Genomic DNA, 25,184 nt, shown 5'->3' on the forward strand with positions numbered 1-25,184 from the left:
TCAACCCGAAGCTCAAGCAAAGGGTGAGAGATTTAAACAGTTTCCCTTCAAAGTAGTTTTAGGGTTGTTTTATTAGGAAAATCTGATAATGAAAATTAGTACTTCAAATGATTACTTGATTTATTTTTCATGGTTGAACTCCCACGTTTCAATTCATCCAAAAGACATCCAAAACAACATCTACAGCATCTGTATTTCGTGTTTTTTTTCCAACACCTGTATGAGAGACCAGTGGTAGACCACCTCTGGACGTCTCACTGCAGACCGCCTCTGACCTGAAATAACACCAGCCCCACCTCTTTACAGCAATAATGTGCATCCCAGCGGCTGCTAATCATCCAATGCGTTATTGCATCGACAGGCGCGTCACCGTTGCGGAATCACCGCAACTCGCGTGTTCCGCTAAAGTTTTCCAACTTGTTGCAACTTGCTGTAATTCAGCCCAAACGCGATGCGCTCCAATGACCTCACATCCGGTTTCCCCACTTCCTTCTGAATGGACCGGTTTGGGACGGTCCGGTCTCGGCTCAGCGTGGGTCTGTTATGTTGGTGCGTTTCTTCAGACACATGCTGCTCGATCGCTGTAACGGGCTGCAGAACCGCATCCGAGCCGACTCTCCAATTTAACGTCCGGACCATGCAGCTCCTCAATAACTGAGGTTCGAGAGGAACGGGCGTCGGTGAGTTGTGAAAACCGATGAAAATGATCAAACGGGTGGTTGTTTGTAGATAGAAACGTTTCAAACAGCATCTGTTACTTTATGAGTGTATGATGTTACAAGCAGAGGATGTACTGTATAACTGGACTCCGCGTTAAAGCAGTCTAGACTTGCTTAATGTTTATCATTTCTAGTTTATGCATTTAAAACCACTTTCACAAAGCAATAACCCACTAAGCTGTGCAATATAAAAGTCATCACATGTCTGGACTTTGTTTTATAGTTTTACTTCGCGGCTAAATTATTTTCATTCAATCTGTCCCTATGTCAAATTCATAAAGATGCAACGACGAACAGTAAACAAAGCTTTGATTGCGTGAGCACCTACTCCTTCGGTCCATTATGTACTGCAGTAAAGATGTTGTTGGCAGCCTCACCGTTAATGTGAAAAGCTCCGTGTCACAGGCTGCAGCTTTGCACGCCCTAACTCTGAACGGTCAAGTTCAAGTCACACGTGGATGCTTGAACTGCAAATTGTGGACTGGACTGAATTCTGGACTCGGATGCCTGGAAACTGTTGCTGTGCAGCTTTGGATTTGTCTTGAAAACGTAATTTGGTCACAGGCCAGCAATGTTTTTAGCAGGATTTATCCTAATTTTTACTGATTTGTTCCTCCTCAAGTCCCAAAGGTTAATGTGGCCATCAGTTGCCCTGTTGTATGTGTTGTATGACTAGAAACCTGTATAATCCAATGTGTCATAAGGCTAAATTAACTAACCTGATGTCCAGTCCAGTTTATTTGTGTTCGGTTCTGGGTCCATTCACGGGGCGGTTTAGGGGGTTCTGATGGTCACGCCCTCATTCTCTAAAACACAGAATGCAGCCATGAAAGTGGTTTTGCAGAGAGACAAAGCTCTCGATTGAGTGAGAAAACCTGAAACCAATTTCATTGACAGTGGAGCCAAAATGACACCTAACCCATTGCTCTATTTGGGGAAGAGTAACAATGAGGACCGTGATCAAGTAATCCTGAGTCCTTGTTTTAAACCTGGGTCATGTTCCAAGAAATCAACCAACCATATCAGGAATGAAGTGGGAGAATATAATAAAGGAGTCAATCCCCCGAGGCCTTGAACATGTTTTGGGGGGTTTGTGAGTCAGGTACTGTAGTGAAGGTGCTGGGATTCAGTCAGGTTCTTACTTGCATGAGAGCAGTGTTTTTGGCTTTTACAGGCAGATCATAATTTTCTAGGCATGAATATGATACACAGTCATTTCACCTGTATAATGTAAATACATAAAGAGACAGACATTTTCCAAAATTGCAATTTTTTTAACCTTTAGTTGACGAACATCTAAAGAAATTGTTGGTTTTAAATGACCAACTTTGTACTGTGTGTAATAGTATTTGGAAATGTACCGCAACACTTAGTGCTGTAGATGACCACAATAAGACTGAAAAGTTGCTGGATTCCAGAATTAGCTGGTAAATTGTTCCATTGTTGCTTTGATCGCTTCATAGTCTCGTCCATCTCTAGTCTCCATGTTTAACACTATTCCAAACATTTCCCGTTTCTCAAAAGTAAATGACTGACTAATCTCCTTTACCTATTGGTTGGCAAGTCCATCCTGGCACCTGCAACATTTCTGCTGATTTGGCACATCGGCAGCCACAGTAACTGAATCACCTGCGTGAGAAACCGCTCAAGTTCAAGTCACACGTGAATGCTTGAACTGCAAATTGTGGACTGGACTGAATTCTGGACTCCGATGCCTGGAAACTGTTGCTGTGCAGCTTTGGATTTGTCTTGAAAACGTCATTTGCTCACAGGCCAGCAATGTTTCCAGCAGGATTTATCCTAATTTTAACTAATTTGTTCCTCCTCAAGTCCAAAGGGTTAATGTGGCCATCAGTTGCCCTGTTAGGGAATGTGTTGTCATCAGGCTGAAGTAACTAATATATTTTCTAATTTTACAGAAACTCAATATTTACATAATGGTGTTTAATAAGAAGTCAGACGTCACCTCCAGGTGGATCCATTTATTGAACATACACGGTGCAAAGGTTTCTGTACAGTATTAAAGCTCTTGGCATTTGCTCAACATCACAGTGATAACTTTTTAACACTTTACCAACCTGATGTCCAGTCCAGTTCATTTGTGGCTGGTTCTGAAAGCCATGAAAGTGGTTTTCCAGAGAGAGAAAGCTCTCGATTGAGCGAGAAAACCTGAAAACCAATTTTGTTCACAGTGGAGCCAAAATGAAACCCAACACTGCTCTATTGGTGGAGAAAGTTCAGAGAAATGTGAGCAGGAGAAATTTGTTTTTGATGTGGACAAAAGTAACAATGAGGACCGTGATCAAGTAATCCACATTGTTTTAAACTGGGTCATGTTCCAAGAAATCAACCAACAAAATCAGGAATGAAGTGGGAGAATATAATAAAGGAGTCAATTCCCCCGAGGCCTTGAACATGTTTTGGGGGGTTTGTTATTCAGGTACTGTAGTGAAGGTGCTGGGATTCAGTCAGGTTCTTACTTGCATTAGAGCAGTGTTTTTTGGCTTTTACAGGCAGATCATAATTTTCTAGGCATGAATATGATACACAGTCATTTTACCTGCATAATGTACTGTAAATACATAAAAAAAGAGACATTTTCCAAAATTGCAGTTTTTTAACCTTTAGTTGACGAACATCACAAGAGTGAAAAGTCTATAAAATATTATAAATTCTAAATTGCTGGATTCCAGAATTAGCTGGTAAATTGTTCATTGTTACTTAGGCTCCTTCATCTCTAGTCTCTATGTTTAACACTATTCCAAACATTTACCATTTCCCAAAAGTAAATGAGTGACTAATCTCCTTGGTTGGAAAATCCATTCGTGCTCCACAAGCTGTAAAACTAAATTATTTCATCCTGGCACGTGCAACATCTCTGCTGATTGGACACATGGACAGCCGCAGTAACTGAATCACCTGTGGGAGAAACTGGGAGATAAAGCGCAGCACTGTCTCTGGGATTTCCTTTGCAGTTGCTGCACTTCTGACACAATGAAGACAAGCGAGGCCAAGATCATCAACCAGGGCCTCGAGGATGAGATGGTAAATGGCTGTTTCCTAACTCTCCTTTCTCCAAATGATTTTACTTTATAGCATATGTCACTTTTTACAGTGTTGGTTCCAAATTTGTAACAAAAGCAGCTGAGTGTCGAGGCTTTTCTGGTGCTTATGTTGAAGTGTAGTACAAAGTTTGGAGGGCGAAGCTATGTGAACTAGTCGACCACACAGTTGCCTCAGTGATTTTTTTTAATCATTCAGGAGGATTTACACAAGAATAACTGAATGATTACCAAGAGTCAGTGAAGACGGTTGCATAACTGCAGACCTGCACAGGGCGGTGGTGGGTTTAACGGTTGAGCGGCCCGTGCTGACGTGGTTGTGTGCCGTGCAGGAGGTGTGGGGGTACCGGCCCTGTCTGTGGAAGCTGGTGCTGGTGGGCTTAGGGACCCTGTGCTCCGGCGGCCTCCTGCTGCTGCTGCTCTACTGGCTGCCCGAGTGGGGCGTGAAGAGCACGTGCATGCGGACGTCGCTGAGGGACGCGCACACGCTGCTGCTCAGGACCACGGTAGGTCTCACGGGCCCGAGGAGCACGGACCGGTCCGCGACGGGGGGGGGGGGGGGGGGGGGTGGGGGTTGGGGTGAATTTCCCAACGGACCTCCTGCGCGTTGTCTTTGCAGGACGAGTTCAGGCAGTGGTTTCGGGCCAAGGTGCACGTGATGCTCAGTCCGGGGAGGAAACCCTTCGACAATCTGGATCTTCATCCCTCGGAAAAGATGCTGAATGGGGAAATGGGAGATGGCAAATCTACTCCCATTCAGGTGCCTCATTGAAGCTGAAGCTATAAGATTCAGGTTTGAATGTGGCCTGATGTGTCTCCTCCCCCTCAGATCGTCTACTTCACCCACCACAGCGTCAGATACTACTGGAGCGATGTGATGCAGAACTTTGAGTTCTACAGGTGATTCCACCGTTCGCTTTAAAGGCCCGCGTGTGCGCGGCTTTCGGCGCGAGTGACCGCGTGTGACTCTTTGCAGAGGTTTGGAGGACGTGAACGTGAGCTGCGCCGGCGTCCACGCTGAACACAGCTCAGGACTGTCGCCGACGCTGCAGAGCTACAGGTCCTCAAGCTTTCCCGTTCACCATAAAACCCTTTAATCTCCTCGGTGTAATTGTAAAGGAAGCGCCATAAAGCTCAAGCGTCGTCCCCGCGCGGTTAATAATTGTTTGAAGTTTCTTTTTATCAGGAGGTTGTTTTTTGGGGAGAACGAGATCGCCGTCAAAGTGCCGTCGCTGTTCAAGCTCCTGATAAAAGAGGTGAGTCTCAGCCTTTAGCCTTAAATCACGTATTTCACCTACCTCTCAACAAAATCATCTGTTTCTGTTCCTCCATCAGGTCTTGAACCCGTTTTACATCTTCCAGCTCTTCAGTGTCATACTGTGGGGCACAGAGGGCTACTACTACTATGCCTCCGCCATTGTTTTCATGTCTATCATTTCAACTGCTACCTCGTTGTACACTATAAAAAAGGTGAGCCACACGCGAGCTGAAATGTATTGGAAACATTCACAGGTGATGCATATAGGGAAAGTACCCTGAGTGATTGTATGTTGTGTCATCCCTGCTCTCTTTTTCCCATTTCAGCAATATGTGATGCTGCACGACATGGTGTCAACACACAGCGTGGTCCGTGTGTCCGTGTGCAGAGGCAATAAAGGTGCATTCCCGCGAAGCTGTTTCAAATGTTCCAGAATGAGTGATGCTTTGATGCTTACGTCAGTGCCCTCGTTCTCGTCCCTTACGCCAGATGTTGAAGAGGCCATGTCGACCGAGCTGGTGCCGGGTGATGTCATCAGCATCCCGGCCAACGGAATGATCATGCCCTGCGACGCCGTGCTCATCCACGGAAACTGCATCGTCAACGAGAGCATGCTGACAGGTTGTATTTAAAAAGAGGATACGTTCTTCTTCATGCTCAGGATTTACTGTTAGTTTTGATGAAAATACAAATACTGTGTAGTAATTTAAGCAGCATGTGGGCTCATCTAGAGGCATTTCCCTTCTTTCATGGCGTCTCGACCCCTTTCTTGCCTCGCGCCGCGCAACACTGCCGCCATTGTTCCGCCCGAGGAACCGGACCCTGATGCATTCTCGCCCTCGCCTTCAGGAGAGAGCGTGCCTGTCACCAAGACCGGCCTGCCGGGCGCGGGCGACGAGGCCGGCCGGCGCTACGACGTGAAGGAGCACAAGAGGCACACTCTGTTCTGCGGCACCCGCGTGATCCAAACCCGCTTCTACACCGGGGAGCTGGTGAAGGCCGTGGTGGTCAGAACAGGTGAGAGCCGGGAGGCGCCTCGTAGACGCCGCTAGAGGCTTGTGTTGGTGACTGATGTGGTCGCACAGGCTTCGGCACGGAGAAAGGCCAGCTGGTGCGCTCCATCCTTTACCCCAAACCCACGGACTTCAAGCTGTACCGGGACGCCTACCTGTTCCTGCTGTGCCTGGTGGCGGTGGCCGGCATAGGCTTCATCTACACCATTGTCCTCAGCATCATCAACAAGGTGCAGCCGCTCTCCCAGAGATGTCCATATGTCCCACATACAGTACTGTGTTATAGTTCTTTTGTCTTGACCTCATCCAGGTTCCGGCCAAAACCATCGTCGTCGAGTCTCTGGACATCATCACCATCACCGTGCCTCCGGCGCTGCCAGCGGTCATGACCGTTGGCATCGTGTACGCACAGCGGCGCCTGAAGCGGCTCGGCATCTTCTGCATCAGCCCCCAGCGGATCAACATGTGCGGGCAACTCAACCTGGTCTGCTTTGACAAGGTAGTCCAGCACCGCTGTCATTTCTTACAGCGGGATTTAGTTTTCTAAAACTATTATATATAGTATATAGTGGAATTTCCTCTGTGACTAAGTCTATGCGACTTGGACTGAGGAAAGACCTCATCGTGACGCATCCAAATCCATTTTGTGTGAAGTACAGGCACCAGCTTGAGACTGATGTCATCGTTTAATGAGTGGACATGAGTGGAATCACGAAATCTTTAGGCGGGGCTGCGATTGCGCAATGATTCTACATGGAATCACTGAGCACCGCAGGGTTGTTCGTGTGGGGAACACGAAAGGTTCTTCAAATATGCTTGTCGTCATCATCCTGGCCGCATTTGCGAATTGTGTGTCTGCTGGTTTTGTCTCAACTTTGCCTTAATCTTTTCTTTGCTATTCCAGCTTTTCTGGGCTAAATTAACACCTGTAAAACCTAAACCAATGATAAATAATTATTCAACCAATCAAGTTTCCTCATCAAATCTGTTTAGCTCAAGTTTAAAACGGAATGAAACGTCTGCTCTTCTTTAAACTCCAATAATCGAATGTGTGCTCTCTGACATATAAATGTTTTACATATGTCTATATGTTCCCTTCAGACGGGCACCCTGACAGAGGATGGTCTGGATCTATGGGGCATTCAGAGGGCTCAGGACGGCAGGTACTCTAGGCTTTGTTTCCTTTGCTGACACAGTATCAGAGATACAGTATTCTGACAGCAGCCAAGCAAGTTGGAGGATTTGGTGTCTGACTGTGTGTATTTTAAAGGCCTCAGACGTATATCCTGTGGTCTTTTTAATACATGTATCCTCAGATTCTGTGGCGCTAGTCAGTGACAGTCCCTCAAAGTCTCGCTCCCCGTTTCAGCTTTTCTCCACCAGAGTCGGATGCAGCTAAAGAAAGCCTGGTGAGCTCCGCGTTCGTGGCCTGCATGGCCGCCTGCCACTCGCTCACCAAGATAGAAGGCGAACTCTCCGGGGACCCGCTGGACCTCAAGATGTTCAGCGCCACGGGCTGGGTAGGCGTCGGCGCCGCGTGCATCATGGTTATGAATGATGCCCTAAAGTGGTTCAACTCTGCTTTCGTGGACGCTCGAGCTTGAAGCCCATCCTGTGTTTCTGTGTAGATCCTAGAAGAGCCCACGGAGGAGGAGACCGCGCTCCACAATCCCATAATGCCCACGGTTGTGCATCCTCCGAAGCAAATCATCCCTGACGAGAGCATGGCGGGGACTCCCACCATGGTGCACCGTCTCTCCACGTTTGTGTTTTACTGTACAGAGCTGTGGGTGGATGTGAGTATTTAGTGACGTGCCTTTTGCTCATCAGCCGTGTGAGGTGGGCATCGTACGCCAGTTCCCCTTCTCCTCAACGCTGCAGAGGATGAGCGTGGTGGTGAGGAGGTTGGGGGGGAAGCACATGGATGCCTTCCTAAAAGGGGCCCCAGAGGTTGTGGCCAGCCTCTGTAAGCAGCACACAGGTCAGGATGAAGGCCGGGTCACACACAGTCACTCACTATAAAATGGGAAAATAGCTTTAGTGTTGGTCATTACAAAATCTGAGCAGTTCCCTGGCTTGTGTAAAACTGATTTCCTCCTCAGTCCCACAGAGCTTCGCAGACACCCTGGAGGCCTACACCAGGCAGGGCTTCAGGGTTATTGCCCTGGCACATCGACAGCTGGAGTCCAAACTGTCCTGGCACAAAGTCCAGAGTCTCAGCAGGTAAACATCCACACACTGGCAGCACAAAGCCGCCCTGGGAACATGGTGTGACGGCCATTGACACAATCGAAGTTTGTTTTGGCTGAGGTTCGAACAGATCCGGTGAACTTTAATCTACAGTTCAGCTGCAGCCAAATAGGAACCTTTTACTTGTTAATCACTATTTGGATCCATCGTAAAACAGCAGCATGTCATTATGCAACACATGCACAGGATGTTTCACCATATCCTGAATTAGAAGGTACAGTTTGATACAACATTTAAAAGTCCGGAATTAAAAGGAGTTTCCTGTTGGTTTGTACATGATGTAAATTTAGAGTTTCATAGGTCATAGCTAAAATAGAAAGTGGAAACGATGGTTAACAGGAAGTCAAAAAAGGAGTCGATTAAAGGTTATGGTAGTTTTACTGATCCCCCGAATCTCCCTGTCGAATCTGAACATTGAACAGATGAATTTTGTCTGTTGTTTGCGTTTAGGGACCTCATAGAGACCAACATGGAGTTCCTTGGTCTCATCATCATGCAGAACAAAATCAAACCAGAGACTGCGGGGGTTCTGCTTCAGCTGCGACAGGCTCACATCCGCACCCTGATGGTCACAGGTAACGCAGCTCTGGGGGAAGCTCACTGACGGGGGAGGCGAGCGGTGCATTTATACTCGGCTGGCGCCTGTTGTTTGTCAGGTGACAACATGCTGACGGCCATATCGGTGGCCCGGGACTGTGGGATGATCCGTGCGCACGAGAAGGTCATCATAGCCGACGCCGCGGCTCCTAAGGAGAGCTGCCCGGCCAGTATCAGCTGGCAGTACACTGAGACGCCGGCAGCGGCCGTACGGGACAGTCAGGTCAGGCTTCATATGAGGGAGGGATGGAGTTGGAACTAATGGATCCTCAGCACTTTGGCTGTTTTTTTGTGCCGTAACGATGAGCCCTTCCCCCTCAGATCGTGGACATCAACCTGGGGGACAAGACGCTCGACAGCCTCCAGGACCAGCAGGACCAAAGCTTCCACTTCGCTGTGAACGGCAGAGCCTTCGCCGTCATCACCGAGCACTTCCCTCACCTCATCCAGAAGGTTAACGCCCGTCCGAGTGTGGGTGTGACGTGCAGAAGTGAGTCCGTCCGTCCGTGCCGCGCTGACTTCACGTTGTCGTTCCTTCTGTGTCCACATGGGGGCGCTGCAGCTCGCGCTCAGAGCCACGGTGTTCGCCCGCATGACTCCCGACCAGAAGACCCAGCTCGTGGACGCGTTGCAGAGCATGGAGTCAGTCTCTCGCTGAGTTTGTGGCTTTGATTGATTTCATGGTGAATATTTAATGTGCTCATTGGCTTTGTTTACTTTCCAGTTACATTGTTGGGATGTGCGGTGATGGTGCTAATGACTGTGGCGTAAGTATAGGTTGGATTGAGCTGATGTCCCTTTGAAATGCCTATGTTCTGCTTTATCTAGAGATGTTATTTATTATGTACCTATTAAATATTATATGTTGATTTCATTAAACAAAGCTCAGTTAATTTATAATATTTACAGTAACTTGCTCTTGTCTCAGGCTCTGAAGAAAGCTCACAGTGGGATTTCACTGTCTGAGCTGGAGGCTTCAGTGGCTTCACCCTTCACCTCCTCCACCCCCAACATCTCCTGCGTCCCCAACCTCATCAGGTAGCGACGCTCACTCACCCACCATGGTGAATTACGAGGACACATCTCTGCACCAGTTTTGTGTGATGTCAGCAGGGGTGCAGAAGTACAGCCTCGTCCTTATAATAATCACACAAATTGAATGTTGTGGAATAATAATGTGAATTCTGCTCACAGGTTTCTAACGTTCTTGCCTCCGCAGGGAGGGCCGAGCCGCCCTCATCACCTCGTTCTGTGTGTTCAAGTACATGGCCCTCTACAGCCTGATCCAGTACCTCAGCGTCATCCTGCTCTACTCGGTAAACCCTCCATTGCTGCTGCTGTTTCTTTAGCCACGCTGACTAAAATGAGTGGCAGTGAACGACGTCCCCTTTAGGTTTGACGGATGTGTGTGGGACACGTCAATGGGGCCGAGCACCGACACGGTGCGGAAGATTCACGAGCGCGACGGACGTGAGGAGCAAGTAGAAGCTAGTGTGGTGTTTAAAGAGACGTGTGGGGGTTTTAATCCACCGGCTGTGAAACAAAGGCCGCGGCCACAGAGCGACACGTCCGTCACGTCGTCCCTGGGAAACGCGTCAGTAAAATGCTGAAGTGTGAGAGTGGCACAGACTGTGAATCAGATCATGTGCTCCAGAGCTTCTGTCTGTTTATCATCAGCTTCTGCGTTTGTTGATATTTGGTAGATTTTCAGCAACCTGGGAGACTTCCAGTTTCTCTTCATAGACGTCGCCATAATCCTCATTGTTGTCTTTACTAGTAAGTTGAAGTAAAAAACTGCCGCAGTTGAAATCCGATGAAAGGAGTCGACGGCGAAAGCACTAAGTGTGTGTTCTGCCCTCAGTGAGTCTGAACCCAGCGTGGAAGGAGCTGGTGGAGCATCGTCCTCCGTCCAGTCTGATCTCTGGCCCACTGCTCTGCTCGGTTCTGACCCAGGTCCTAACCTGCCTGGCTTTCCAGGTCCTAGCCTTCCTGTTGGTAGGACAGCAGGGGTGGTATGAGAAGTGGACCCCTCAGTCAGAGTGAGTAGCGCCAGTGTAGCATAAGAACGTTAGTCTTCTATTATTAGATTTCTGACCGATCCCTCTGTTCTTCCAGCGCCTGCAACATCTCCGGTCCCGTTCACAATTTGAACGGAACGACTCCGATTGATCCCAAAAACATCAAAAACTACGAGAACACCACCCTGTTCTACGTGTCCTCCTTCCAGTACTTAGCCGTGGCCCTGGTCTTCTGCAAGGGGAAGCCCTTCAGACAGCCCAGCTACAAGAACTGTAAGATGCAGCTTTGTTTGGAGACAAATTATTGTATCAGTAGGGTTTAGCATTATTGTCAGTTGTTCTCCATGATACTAAAGCCTCTCCTTGTACTTGTCTGCATGTGTGTACTGCATGTGTTCCTCTTAGGGCCGTTCGTGCTGTCCTGCCTTGCTCTCTATACCTTTCTCTTCGTCGTCCTGCTCCACCCGGTTCCTGGCATCGACCGTTTCCTGGAGGTGGGCCCTGTTTTTGTGTTAACGCTGCAGCCAGCGCTGTGTGTCCTGTTGTTACCCGCTCCCTCCTCTCCCCCTCAGATCGTGTGTGTCCCCTATGACTGGCGTCTAACCCTGGTCGTCATCATCGTAGTGAATGCCGCCGTGTCTTTCCTGATGGAGGTACATCACATCCACTCTGTTTAATTGCAAAGCTCTGATTTTCATTTTTAATTTCCTCTATTCCTTCTGCCTGATGAAATAAACCACTTGATGGTTGTTTTCCGACTGAATTTCTATTTTCGAATTTCTGTCTTCGGCTGTAAGCCCATCTTCATCCTTCCTGTGGTGGTTGAGCCGCTGATTCTCAAGTTTCCACTGAACTCTTCCATAGATGTTGCTCGTTGACATCGTCTTGTGGAGGCTAGTTTTCAGAGGCGCTCAGGGGGTGAATCACCCCCGAGAGTCCTTCTCTGCTGACACCCCTCAGGTTGGAAGCTCTGAGCACACGATGCCTCTAATTGACCTTTCCTGACTCGCTTCTGACACCATCTCTCGTTCCTTCGCTCGTTTTGCTCTGACCTGTTGCACTTAACGTAAAATAAAAGTTATATAAACACACACAGGCCAGGACAGTGTGTGATACAGACTCAGGAACTGAGCTTTGCGTGTCCCATCTGTTCTCAGGAGTCCGTTGTCCGCTGGGCCTCTCCTGTCCTCTCCAGCTTATTCTGCTACAGAAACAAGCTCCCAACGATGCGATACCAGCACCTGGCCCTGGAGCTGCAGGACGATGCTCACTGGCCCCCCGAACCCTTCACGGTCACCTATGCCAGCAGTCCACACTCCTACAGCTCTGCCCTTTGACCCCAAGGTGACCTTATTCAAAACACTTCCCGGGATACAGCTAAAACACCCTGATGTTTCTAAGATGTGGGAGTTATTAATATGCCAGTGACCAACGCAAGAAGTTATTTCAGCTGGTGCTCACCTCAGTCAGTTGGCGCTTAAATGGTATGCACAACCTTCCATTAACATTAGCCGCTGCTAAACTACTTAATGGAGTCAACGAAACAAGAGACTAAACGTCTGTCTACAGTTCTATGAACTAATACTGCTCCTGTATTTGTACGGCAGAAGACGCAGCACTGCAGAGTTGCAGACATTCTTCCCATGGAAGATAAGTGTGTGTGTGTGTGTGTGTGTGTGTGTGTGTGTGTGTGTGTGTGTGTGTGTGTGTGTGTGTGTGTGTGTGTGTGTGTGTGTATGTGTGTATGTGTGCGTGTGTGAGAGAATTGAGCTTTTGCTAGAAATAATTTTAAAAATATTTTGCAATCAGTAGGTTTTAAAGAGATACTGTAGAGAAATTTGTACTGAGGGTAACTGAGGGTATACATTTTTTTAATCATTAAAATAATCCCAGCGAATCACTGAAACACTTGCTGCTGTGACAGTTAATGTTAATTATATTTTTTTATTTCTTTGTAGTTTTCTAGTAACAGGTACAAAATGAAGTGTAACAATAAAATTAACACAAGACTCTTAACGAGACCCTTTGTTTTTTGAGTGAATGTCATTTTATTTACTTCTGACAAACGTGACAAACTTGTTGCCGGTGTTTTTTACTGGACGTCTGCGTTCAGCCGCTGTTGCATTTCCCAATAAATCTGTATATTAAGCCACTCTAGCGTACTTCGTGGGGGGCTGACCCTGGTCACACTTGTTCAGGCAAGACTTACTGATCAATTATGGGCTTTCCCAGCCTCCTCGCTGCCTGGCATATGGGCGTTTAAAGGCGCCAGAGTGGAGGAGAAAGAGGGGTATCATTTCATGTGGAGATCAGGGCCTATGGGCAATGAATGGGTGGATTTAGAGGCGAATGTGAATAAGGGACGGGGTCCTTGTTTGTACCCCCCAAAGAAGAATCTCCTACAGATCAGGGAAGAGGCTTTTTGGGAATATTCATGATGGGGATGAGGAGGCATCATGAATTCATGTGTGTCTCTTCTGACTCGCATGGATCATCTTTTCAGTAAACACCGCTGTGTGCAGAGCTGCGGTGTCTCGCTTTCCATCGGTGTTTGCCATGTAGTTGTCTCGATAGTGTTGCCTCTCCACGGACCAATGCGGGGTTTTGTGTACTCTCCGCTATATTCCCTTTGTACCAGTAGAGCAACAGATGGAGAGTTGTGGAAAGACATAAAGAAGCTAAAACACACAGCCTTTCTTCCTCACAGCTAGCGACGGGCTGGAAAAGGTTTTCCTCCAGCTTGCGCTCAGATGCTGCACCGTTTCAAACGTCTCCTTCTGCCTTTAACCCTGCGTTTTTGTCTTTCGTGTACTTTAAGGATATGGGACCCAAGCCTCCATTCATTGTTTGTTATTTCTCCATTAATACGTGTCCCACTGTGATTAGCCCGGCTCAGGAGGTTTAGCAGAGCGGCCGCACGCACCAGTTCACCATCTCTCAGCCTGGCTGCAGCCTGTCTGGATGCCGGACCTGGAAGGCCCCTGTCGTGATCAGTAGTCAGGACACAAGGCCAACCTGATGCTCACTTACGGTTTGCTTCATTTTACAGATGACACAATGGCCCCCACGTATGGTGAAAGGTCTGTGACCTACCAGACAGTCACAAAGCCCCTCTCCTCCCTCTCTCCCCTAAGCATGGGTTCCTTCCTCGGGCCTTCGGGGCATCCCTGTCCCCCTTCCTTTATCAGTCATTCCGGGCCTGAATGGGCTCTGTGGTTGGTAATAAATCCAGTGATTCAGGGGGTGGACAGTTGCAGCCGTGTTAACGTTTGTTCACAGGCTTGTTGCAGGGATGGGCCCGGCCCCGTCGCTCTTTGTCTCTTGTGGTCCCTCAACAGGTTAGAAGTCAATGGACGGCCTTGTGCGGAGGTTGCGGGGGCACGGATGGAGCCGCCTCTCACATGGCATTCACACAGGGGGAGGACCGGCTTCGACACTGTGACACTTGTTAGTGTGGGGCCACACAACTGCGCCTGGGCGCCTCTCTCGCGCTCCCCGAGGGCCCCGGAGATACTCAGCGTTTAAACAAACTGATGGCCGGAGCTGTAGGTTTTCTTGAGGTAAGACGATCGCCACTCAGAGGCCGGCGGTATCCACCCTGAAAAGAAGTGTATCTAACAATCTCAATTCACAGATCAGACTCACAATAAAACGAGGTCAAGCCTTCCCACAGTCCACAGTGAGGGTGAATCAGGTCTTAAATGTGGACTAGAATAGCTCTGGTACACCTCTGTGGCCCCTGAAGGTGCCACACGGCTGCTGAGTTATAGCCTGGTTCTCAGCCTCCGCTGGTCTGAAGCATGGGAACGGGGGGAAAGCAGACAGAGAGCCATAGATAGAGCAAGTCGCAAACAGAGGAGGGCTTTGGGAGGCGGAAAGCAGCGGACAGAAAAAGGCGTGCGCCGGCTGAAGAGGGACTTAGAGCCATGACTGAAGGCTAACTGTCATGAGAAGATGAGGGTTGCCATGGCCACCCAGGAGCCACCCAACAAGCATGCGAGCAGGGGAGGCTCGGGGGATCGCATGCACTAACCAGGGATTATGTGCATAAGTGATGAGCGCTAAGCCGGCAGGTGAAGAAGGGAGACGGGCAGCGCTCCATCCCTCAGGACAGCTCCCCTTGTAAAGAGCAGGGGCTTTTTTTTTTTCCCCCCCCAAGTGAGGCTGATCTGCTGCGTGAAGGAGACTCAGCCAGAGGTCCTCGAGTGCTGAAAGGGCATCCCCTCGGCTGCTTTCACGCCGTAAGTGGCCAAAACGCCGGTCTTGTGAGTCATCTTGAGCGGCAAGAATGGGCCATCTCCACATTCATAAATCCCAGTGCAAACACACTCGTGGATATGAACCGAGCTCGGCGGAGGATAAGAAGCGCATGGGAAGGCAGCAGCAGGGGTCTTGTCGAGGGAAGCTTTTCAGTTTGACGCTCGTATTGAAGGACACGTCCTACAATCTCCAGCCATTAGAACGGAGAAAAATGTAATGCGAGCAGCACCTTTACGGTATATTTACGGACAAAAGCCTCGCTTTCTAGCCAGGATCAACTGGTTTCTGGAGTGTTTTGCTGCCGGGAATCAATGCTCATAATATCCATGGCCTTACAGGAATGTGTTTGAACCTTGATGCCATAAAGAAATCAGATTCCCATGGTCCACGGAGAGAAAATACACAGTTAAACAACCTCCCCCCCAACACCTTTTCAAGCTGATGGTATCCCTGAGCATATTAACATGTAAATACACTTAGATACTTTGACAATGCACTGAAATGCATATAATCTACATGCTAACGAGCCCTTTAAAGACTTTCCTCTGCTGAATGTGGTTTAGCGACACTTTCATGTCTGGGTTTTAAAAATTAAATGTGAGGCCTCTCTTAGAATCTCCAAAAGCGTTTCTTTTTTTTTTTTTTTCAATTTGATGAGGGATAAGGCGATGACTGGGCTTTCAAAGGAGGAGACCCAGAGTTCAATAAGACTTCAGTCTCATTGCCTTCGCCTCCAAGTTGAAGATCTAAACGCTGGCTTTTTTTTAAAGAAAGAACCCACCACGTTAGGTGACAGATGGTAGGTTGTTATGCTCAAATACCAGTTGCTATGGCGCCCATTTTCCTCCGCAGCATCTCCTCTGAGGCTGGTGTACTGACTTGGAATAAGCTGACTTGAAACTGCTCAGGTTGTTGTTGACAAACATGAGCCCAGATGAGTCTCCTAATCTCCGCCTCCTTTATCCGCTCTTTATTGCCGTATAAACAGGACTGAATACGCTAAAAAAACGAAACCTCTGTTTTCAGCCTTCTCTTATCTCACGCGGGGTTTAATCTAATGCCCTCTACCCTTTTTGCATCTCTGCCTCCGCTAAATTCGACCATATTTTTGATTCAGCGCATCACCATGACAACCAGTTATTTCCCATCCTCGAGCCCCCTCCCCTCCGGCTCCCCTTCTCCATTGATACCGCTACCTCCCCCTACCCCTTCTTTTTTGTCCAAATAAAACAAAGCGCAGAGTGAATGCGCGCTGAGGTAGGTAAATGTATTCAGTGACATCAGCCAGGACGAGTCTATTCTGCTGGATTCCTGTACCACTTGTTTCCAGCCTTGTCTGGGGGCCGGACACTCTGTTGGGCCCATTGTCCCACATGTATTCCACACAGGCCCGCAATTAATGGAAGCCTTGTCTAAGGCTTCTGGAGCAGAAACTGCTGTTGGGGAGGGGGACAAAAGGCGGGCCGGGCCGGGCCGGGCCGGGGGCTGGGAGTTGCTATGGGACGCCCCCCCCCCCCCCCTCCCTTCCTTAAGGGGGAATTCAAAGGGAGGAGAGACAGAGTGAGAGGAGCGCTGGGTGAGATGTTTAAGTGATCCCCTGTGTCTGTGCCCTCCCCTCCTGGCCCGAGACGTTTTCATACCAGCAGATGAAAAGGGATCTTGGCAGTATTTGATGATGAGGATGATCATTTCTCTGCCACATGGTGGTGGCTGAGTGCAGGGACGAGCGGCCGTGTCCCTCATAACGGGGCGAGATGGGGAAGGAAGTATGGAACTGGGTGGCGAAAGGTGGTTGGTTCGGTTCTACGCGCCTTTAACCGACATCAGGGTCGATTTTAAATATGTCTGACTGTTTTCCTCAAGTCTTTCAGCAGGTGTTTTATGAGGTCTACGTATGTCAGTGCTTCATCTCAAGAACAAAGACTGGACCTGAACTCATCCTGGTGTTGTCTCAGCTATATGATGCCAAAGTGGTAGTAAAAGCTTAACATCAGCCACGGGTCTCATTGAGTGTCCCTGCTTCCTTCTCTGTATGATGCTATGACTATGCAGGACGCGCCTCCTGCCTCTAACCATGTCCTCCCATCTCTGCAGAGGATTTCTCTTTACTCATTTTCATTGTGTCTTTTTGTTCAGCTCCTAATTTTAGCTGGTTTCAATATTATTTTCAATGTTTTTGTTATGTGTCTCGTCACCAAATTGATGATGTGTTGTTAAGGTCTGCCTTTGGGCCCTTGGTTTATTATTATTATTTGTTTATTTAATTAGTATTTGATTTAAAACCTAATGACTGACTCATGTTTAAATCCTGTCTTGCATTTGATTGTTCAACAAAATATGATTATTAAACCCCACATTTATTCAAATTATTCACTGTTTCCTAATTTACAAATTGGGTTTTTGTTTAAGTTTGCTTAAAATACATTCATTGGTATTTTAACCAAACTTAAACAAAGTGAAATAAATAATAATCTGTCCCCGTTTTCCCTCAGTGTGATGATCAGCCACATGTTGGGCCTTGATAAAGCCTCTAAACCTTCCATGGCTCTGCCACCGCCTCCCATCTCCTGGTTCCCACACTGATACAGATCAGGACTGTGCTATAAAACCCGTGTCTACACAATCCACACAATAAGGGTTTCTCTGTGGCAGCAGGCTCACTGAACACAGACCTGATAGGATGTAATTTATTGTTGCATGGCCTCTTCCCAACAAACCCTCTCGTCTGCTCCAGAGGAGAGCATCTTGTTAAAACATCAAGTTAGAAGTGCTTCATGTGATGCCAGGAGAACGTTTGAAGGCTGAGAGGTGTAGTTTAAAAATAAACTCAGCACTAGATCTAACCTTTGATTAAATAATTAAGAGGTCAGACTCATTTGGCTGGAGGATTGAATTTAATATTGACACAAGCTGACTGCTTGAAGTTGTCTTACTGACACAAAGACGAAACTAGATGCCAGCACTGACCTGTTAGGGTCATTTCACCTCTGAGGATTTAAGAGCTTTACAGACGGTGTTTGAGTCTATTAGAGAGGATTGAGGCATCGGATGATACGTGTGGACTGGATAGAGACATCAATAAACATAAATGTGATAGGTATACATATAAATCTGTGTTTTAAAACTGTTGACATTTAAAAGAGAAAATAATTTACAATAAATATATAGATAAATATTTTACGAACAATTTTCAACAGAATAAAGTGTTTTAAAGATAGAAAATAGACTTTACAATTTAAACATATTATTATAAAATATTCAGTTTTTTTAATGTTCTTTCTATTCTGAAAGTGTAATTTTTGTTTATGGTGAAACAATCTGTTTCATAATGGTGGATTTGTGGGGAAAACAAAAGAAGAAACAACTGTTTTTGAGCCAAGCCTATTTTTAGAAAATGTTTAATATCTTGAGTACACTTGAATCTTCTATTCCATCTGCGTTAAGTCATGTACATTGGTTCTGTGACACGTTTGCAGACTGACTGAACATATTGAGAAGGAATAATGCAAAAGGAAAAATGCAACAGTATAATGTAAAGATGATGCCATTAAAATAAATATTTTTTATCCTATGCCTCAGTATAATATCAATTATAATGCACAAAAATAGCATTAAAAACAATTTTATTTTTTGCATTTGACAAGCAAAATATACATTTTTATTCCTGAAGGAGTTTTGTCATATTTTAAATGTGTCAACGTTTCATTATTTGTCTTTAATTGACTGCTGATGACAGACAGGAGATGTCCAGACTTCACTCCAGTGCGTAGACACCCCAATGTCTGAGATTTTCTTCTTGACTGGACATGAGGCTTGGAGTGTGTCAGAGGATGAGGCGTCTGAGACGTTCCATGACCCCCGAACCGCATGTGTGAATGTGCGTGAAAACACACAGAAAGAACCCGTATAATGGGATCCACTGCCTCGGACAATTCATTTTGACTGAAGCGCGACGCTTAGAATCTACGGTCAATCACAGTTGTAGTTTTTAGACCTTTGACACAGAATCATTTTAGTGCCAGAAATTGTTCAGCATCATTGTTCACTTCATGGTCACCTGTTTACCAGATAATGTGAATTTTAACCAACTTTTATTGCATTTATTTCGATAAAAACATATTTGAATGGTCATGGTGAGATTATTCAAAATTTTTACAGATGCAGCTAATAAATATTTAAAGAAGGGAAACAGCCAAGGCTTGTTTTACGTAAAATGAAGATTAGTTTTTAGCCAAAAAGGTGTTTGTTATACATCTCAGACCGGACTGATAAACTCCCAGGGCTACTTCACCTGCGCGGTCTCTCCTCTCCGCTAACCAGCCCTGCGGCATCGTGACTGTAGCCAATGGCAGCGCCGCGGCGCACGAGCCCGCCGCCTCCCGGGCACCGTGTTCGCGCGTCCATTGGACAGCCCGGGAACTGGCACACGAGCCGCTCGCGTGCAGCCTCGGGCTCTATAAATAAAAGCCGACGCGGCGGCATCGGCAGCAGACTGGACGTCGGCCCGACGAGGAGGCGGCTCGTTCCTAACATTCGTCTTCTATAAACAGCTGCGAGCTCTGCCAGCAGAAGGCGGGACTCTCTCAACTGGAGACACTTTTATTTGGCGCGTGCACTGATAAAGTATTTGTTTTGACTGGCAACCCGAGGATGCCCGCCGGGACTATGGACAGAGCGTCTCCGTCTGCAGTGGCCGTCACTCCGGCCAGTGGAGTCTGCACGCCGGAAAAACCCCGGAATCAGACCGATAGCAGAAAGGTAAACTACCTGACGGTTCATCACCAGCATGTGAACTGTATTTATTATGTTGTAAACCACTATATGTTTTTCCTCCAAAGTCTTCTAAACCTATCATGGAGAAGCGGAGACGCGCGCGGATCAACGAGAGCCTGAGCCAGCTGAAGACGCTCATCCTGGACGCGCTCAAGAAAGACGTAAGGAGCCTCCTCGATTACCGCGTTACAAATATAGACGCACAGCTAGGCCCGTGGGCAGATCTAAAACAGACGTGTGCTCGTTTAGAGCTCCAGACACTCCAAACTGGAGAAGGCGGACATCCTGGAGATGACTGTGAAGCACCTCAGGAACCTGCAGAGGCTTCAGATCACGGGTACGTGATCTTTACTGACTAACTTTACATGGCAGACACACCAAGCTGTTCCCATTACATGCACTGCATGAATAAATTCAATTATGTGTGTTTAAACTTTGACAAATATTATGGTTTTAGAGTAAATGTCTAATTATGGGTGTGCATTTTCGTCCCAGCCCCTGTGAACTCAGACCCATCCGTCCTTGGGAAATACAGAGCCGGCTTTAACGAATGCGTGGGCGAGGTCACTCGTTTCCTGTCCTCCTGCGAAGGGGTGGACTCCGAGGTGAGGACCCGCCTCCTCAGCCACCTGGCGGTCCGCGTGACCCAGGTCAACACCGTGCACCTGTACGGGCCTCACCTGAGGTCGCACGTGTCGCCGGACGCCGCGAAGCTGTACGGCGGCTTCCAGGTGGTGCCGGACGGACACTTCGCGTTTCTGGTTCCCAGCGCCGCTCTGGCTCCCGTGAGTTCGCCGAGCGGCCACCACATGTCGCCTGTTGCGCCTCTGGTCAGCGCCGATTCAGTGTGGAGGCCGTGGTAGAGAATGGGGAACAGACTGTGGAGGAAAGGACTATCAGACGATAAAGCATATTTTTGTACATTTTGTAAATGTTTGTTTAAACCTTTTGAGAGGGATGTTTACACATGTTGTGTTTATGTCGGGATATTTGGACATATTCCTGGCCTCTGTACTTGCTTTTCCACAAGAGGCCAAGAAAATATATGAGATGCTCCTGAGAAGCACTGTTTTCTATTAATAAAATGTTTCTATGATGCTTATTACAGACTTTTGCTGCCTTTGTCATTTTGCGTTGCAAATCCCCCCACGCGCCACCACTGCAGGGACTCCGTCTCAGACAAGTGGGAAATATTTTCATCCGATTCGCCTTGGGACCCCCCACCGCTCCCGTGTGTCCCATCCACACCTCATGGGGCCTTTAGACCTGTGTCTGTCTGGAAATAAATATCGCTCTAATGAGGTGTTAAGCTGAGAAGGACTGGGTGGGGTGGACGCGTGCAGACCGGACCGCCTCGTGACAGTCCCTGAAATAGAGACGGGGATGACAGCCACGTGAGGAGAACAGTAAATAGGACCCTGGTATTATTAGACTTTTTGTTACCATTCTCCAGTACATACTGTAAGAAACCAAATTATATTCCTATTATGAATAACTCTGCAGGGTCCGTCCTCTCGATGGCCACGTAGCGGCGTCAGAGGCGCAGACTGTCCCAGTGTGTGTGTGTGTGTGTGTGTGTGTGTGTTGAGCTGCGGGGCTCCAGAACCAGCCGGGCGGCAGACCGCGGATCGCAGGTGCCCCCCGTTCACACGTCCAGGCCTCCGGCAGCGTGCCGGCCCATTCTGGCGGCCCATTACCAGCAGACAGGGCCTCCCTTTGACAGCATCAAACGGTGGCACCTCCACAGGCGCGCATGAACGCACCGCGACCGCTCCGTTGTCCCTGATTTGATATTCATGGAATTCAAGGGGTGAAGTCATAAACGACGCGGACGTTAGTGCCGTGTCTCCGAGCGGAGCCTCCCGCTCATCACTCATCTTGTTTATCACGGACCGAGACAGTAATCATCCCCGCGTTTCACCGCAGGGGAGTCAGTGCATTAATAGAATCATCCGTCTGCGGCCGTGAAAGTTCATAAAACTCCTCACTTTTGTGCCAATGATACAGTCAATTAAGTTTACATCTCTGTTTTGGCACAGCTGATGTAAGAGTGGCACTAAGGAGCGCTAAAACAGAAAAATAGAGCTCCCCCTCCTATTAGAGCATCCTTTGAGACCCTCCAAAACACAAAAACAAAGCCGGGCCCCTCAGTGGCTCCGCTCCTTTTGACCCTCTCCATCTTCATAAAGGGCCTTCCCATTGTTTATCCAGGAAGAGGTTTAATGGCTGTGAGAGTGGGAGGACCGTGCTGTCACTTTCACCGCGCTAAAGAAGGCTCATTGTTGGCAGCTCTCAAAGGTCCTGCTACGAAGGGCTTCTGGAGATCTTCTCAGGCCGGGCTGTGCTCTTCAGTCGAGGGGAGCTGTGAAGTGCTGACAGGTTGCTCCACTCGTACCTATGCGGACGCTGGAGCGGCTTCGGATGCTGCGCCTGATGAGTGGACGCGTGAGTCCCTCGAGCCCTGAAACTGTGTTTGGACCTGACGGCCGCCACGGGTTCTTGGTTCTCCTGCTCGTAGAGGTTCCCCGTCGGAAACACACCTCGCTGGGTGAAAGGGAGATGGTGGTTCCAAGACTCGAAGGGGGTCGTCAGCAGCCAGCGGTGGTTCACATCAACGATAATGAATACATTATACACTCGATATCAATAGTGAATGAACAATGCTCTTTGTCCCTTCCCTCCAATTCATCCCTGTTTGATTTAGCTGGTTGTTTTTTTTTTTTTTTTTTTTTTTTAGACTCAACATACTGGTGGAAGTGAAGCTTCCGGGGGTGAATTTAGCATCTTTAGTGTCTTTAGTGACACACTAACACTGGATGTGAGAGGATTTACGGCTGTGGACGCACACAGAGTGATGGTGGTGTGGCTATTAAACTGGACTAACTCTGGCTGTACATCACGAGTCATCGCATCAAGGAGATGAATGTAGGTGGCCATGGGAGGCCGTGTTTGTTTTAGCCGCGGTTCTTGGCCATTTGCCCAAAAATACTTATTCTAGGCCATGAAATACAAAACTCCAGGTGTCCCCAAACATCCTTTGACGCGAATGCTCCCAATGCAGCTTCATTTGGACTTGGGACTTCGACTGAGGAAGGCGCACACACACACACACACACACACACACACACACACACACACACACACACACACACACACACACACACACACACACACACACTCAGAAGGTGCAGAAGATGTGAACGTTTAGAATATAACTAAGTCATAGTTTGCGAGTTGAGCTGAAACTGACAAAACAATGAACTCTTCACAAACGAGTTCTGGAGTTGGAGTGTGGGCGGTTTATGTTAACAACTGCCACTAATATACAATGAAGGGCTGCATGCGTAATAAACCCTCTCCATCTGTGGAGCTCCCAACAAAACAAGGAGGTGTAGGAGCAGGGTCCGCGGGGCCATAGGTTCTGATTCATTCTCAATAAATGTAATGTGATGATAAGGAGCTTACGGCCTCTTGTTGTCACCCAATAGCGATGGACAAGACAAAGGGCAGGGTACCGGTACGCTAAAAGATTACCATTCTGACGACATCTCCCCATGCACTTAACACCCACGTCAGGTCAACTGTCCTTAATTTGCTCAGGAACAGCAATTTTGCCTCCACCCGGGGGTCTGGCCGCGCTGGGGGCAAGCATTGACCCCTTGTTTGTAAGCAAGGCTCACGTTCGGCGTTTGCTAAATGGCCCATTTGTGTTGGCGAGATGTTCAGGTCATCATATCATGGGGATGTGTGTCCCCCTCTCACCGGCTGAGACAGAGGATCTAATAGACATCTGCTCACATAATAGCGCCCACGGTTCGTTATGACATCACGACTGACCGAACTCGTTTAGGTGAAGCTGGGAAAAAACAATGAGTTTGATAATTATAGAGAAGGTAGCGATTCTGTTGATTGTCATCATTTCTGCTCTCTGGGAGAGAAATTTACAAAACAGTTGTACGACATCTTATTTTGAAATTTGTTTACACAGTTAGATTGAAAACTCTTACATTTGTCTTAAATTCCTGCCCCGAGGCTGAGTCTCAGATGACCCCTACCCTTTGTCCCAAGGACCCTTCCTGCCCTCAGCACCTCCAACCTCACCGGCCAGACTAAACTCTGTGGGAAACCCCCCATTGCTTTGTGTAGTTTTGGACATTGTTCGTCTCACCAGATAATGCCTGCTCCCCTCTGGCTCGCTCCTTCTCCCTCTGAGGAGCTGCTGTGTGGAGCGTGGAGCGCGGCGCTAGCTGCTAAGCTGGACAGAAAGCTGAGGTCCGACCGCGGGGGGTTAAGGGCAGCTTTACATTGTGCCTCGCTGGACCCTGCTGCTGGAAACTCAGGGCTGCCAAGTGATTTCTAACTAATATAACTCTATTAGTGAAACCACACTGGCCCCCGAGACAGCCTCGTCTTTATAAAGTACAGTGGTGTAGCTAAAGTTACTAGTGTCAGTGCCTCCTGAGGTAAATGTTAATAGAGATGAGCAGGATCTAGGTCGAGATTGCAACATTTTATTCTTATTTATATATACTTTTACTGTATAGTGAATGTTATGAGACCTGGAAGACTTATTTAAAAAAAAATATATCCAAATCATATTAATTTCTTTCCACTTTTCTATCTGCTTTGCTTTCTAAAAATAAAAAAAATGTTGGTCTGATATTAGGTGCTGAGCAGATTTTATTTCGAATATTTATTTATTAAATAAATAAGTAATTAGTAGTAAGTAAGTTTTTTTTAGACAACTCTTTCTGAAAAAAAAACTACTCTAAAGGCTGCGAAGCCAAATCAATATGTCGAAAGAAGCTAAAACCTAAAAACAGCTGATGGGAAAACCAGGGTGGGACAATAAATCTATGGGTTTATCATAATGAGTAACACATCCCACAACTACTCATGATGTAATGTGAACGATGTGCTTCTGCAGAGCTCGATGGTGACCTTCATCTTTGGGCATCTTTGTTAAATCTGTTATAACTTGGTGGTCAAGTAAAAGCTTTCTCTGAAAAATCTGAAGAAATCTTCCATATTTTTGAGATTTCACATTGAAGTGTGCGTTGAATAGGATGGCCAGGAGGCCGTGGTGGCGTTGACCTCTGACCTTTAAGCACCAGGCTCCTACAGTGCAAATTAGTCAAACGTTAAGATATTTCTTCTAATGGGACTAACAGCTTAATTAGATACTGCATATTAATATTTAAACTGTGTCCGGAATAAAATAATTTGCTCAATAA

At 47.5% G+C, this 25,184-nt stretch overlaps 2 protein-coding genes across 2 annotated transcripts; both read left to right on the plus strand.

The window, feature by feature from the left end:
- Nucleotides 1–431: 431 nt before the first annotated feature.
- LOC114844852 (polyamine-transporting ATPase 13A3-like) lies at nucleotides 432–12,938 on the plus strand. The gene is made up of 32 exons (XM_029132508.3): nucleotides 432–680; nucleotides 3,695–3,764; nucleotides 4,114–4,287; nucleotides 4,401–4,541; nucleotides 4,611–4,681; nucleotides 4,758–4,841; nucleotides 4,968–5,037; nucleotides 5,117–5,251; nucleotides 5,366–5,438; nucleotides 5,529–5,660; nucleotides 5,889–6,056; nucleotides 6,125–6,282; nucleotides 6,363–6,551; nucleotides 7,154–7,215; nucleotides 7,422–7,572; nucleotides 7,681–7,797; nucleotides 7,883–8,033; nucleotides 8,155–8,275; nucleotides 8,753–8,877; nucleotides 8,959–9,122; nucleotides 9,221–9,352; nucleotides 9,462–9,541; nucleotides 9,624–9,666; nucleotides 9,828–9,937; nucleotides 10,119–10,215; nucleotides 10,603–10,675; nucleotides 10,761–10,938; nucleotides 11,015–11,190; nucleotides 11,323–11,411; nucleotides 11,490–11,570; nucleotides 11,782–11,877; nucleotides 12,075–12,938. The coding sequence occupies exons 2-32, from the start codon at nucleotides 3,714–3,716 to the stop codon at nucleotides 12,252–12,254; spliced, it is 3,672 nt and encodes a 1,223-aa protein (XP_028988341.1). The 5' UTR covers nucleotides 432–680; nucleotides 3,695–3,713; the 3' UTR covers nucleotides 12,255–12,938.
- Nucleotides 12,939–19,656: 6,718 nt separating this feature from the next.
- Nucleotides 19,657–21,052, plus strand: LOC114844421 (transcription factor HES-1-like). Its single transcript, XM_029131783.3, has 4 exons — nucleotides 19,657–19,935; nucleotides 20,016–20,111; nucleotides 20,200–20,287; nucleotides 20,446–21,052. The coding sequence occupies exons 1-4, from the start codon at nucleotides 19,828–19,830 to the stop codon at nucleotides 20,811–20,813; spliced, it is 660 nt and encodes a 219-aa protein (XP_028987616.1). The 5' UTR covers nucleotides 19,657–19,827; the 3' UTR covers nucleotides 20,814–21,052.
- Nucleotides 21,053–25,184: the final 4,132 nt, after the last annotated feature.

Source organism: Betta splendens, chromosome 17, assembly GCF_900634795.4.
Source record: "Betta splendens chromosome 17, fBetSpl5.4, whole genome shotgun sequence".
Taxonomy (NCBI): Eukaryota; Metazoa; Chordata; class Actinopteri; order Anabantiformes; family Osphronemidae; genus Betta; species Betta splendens.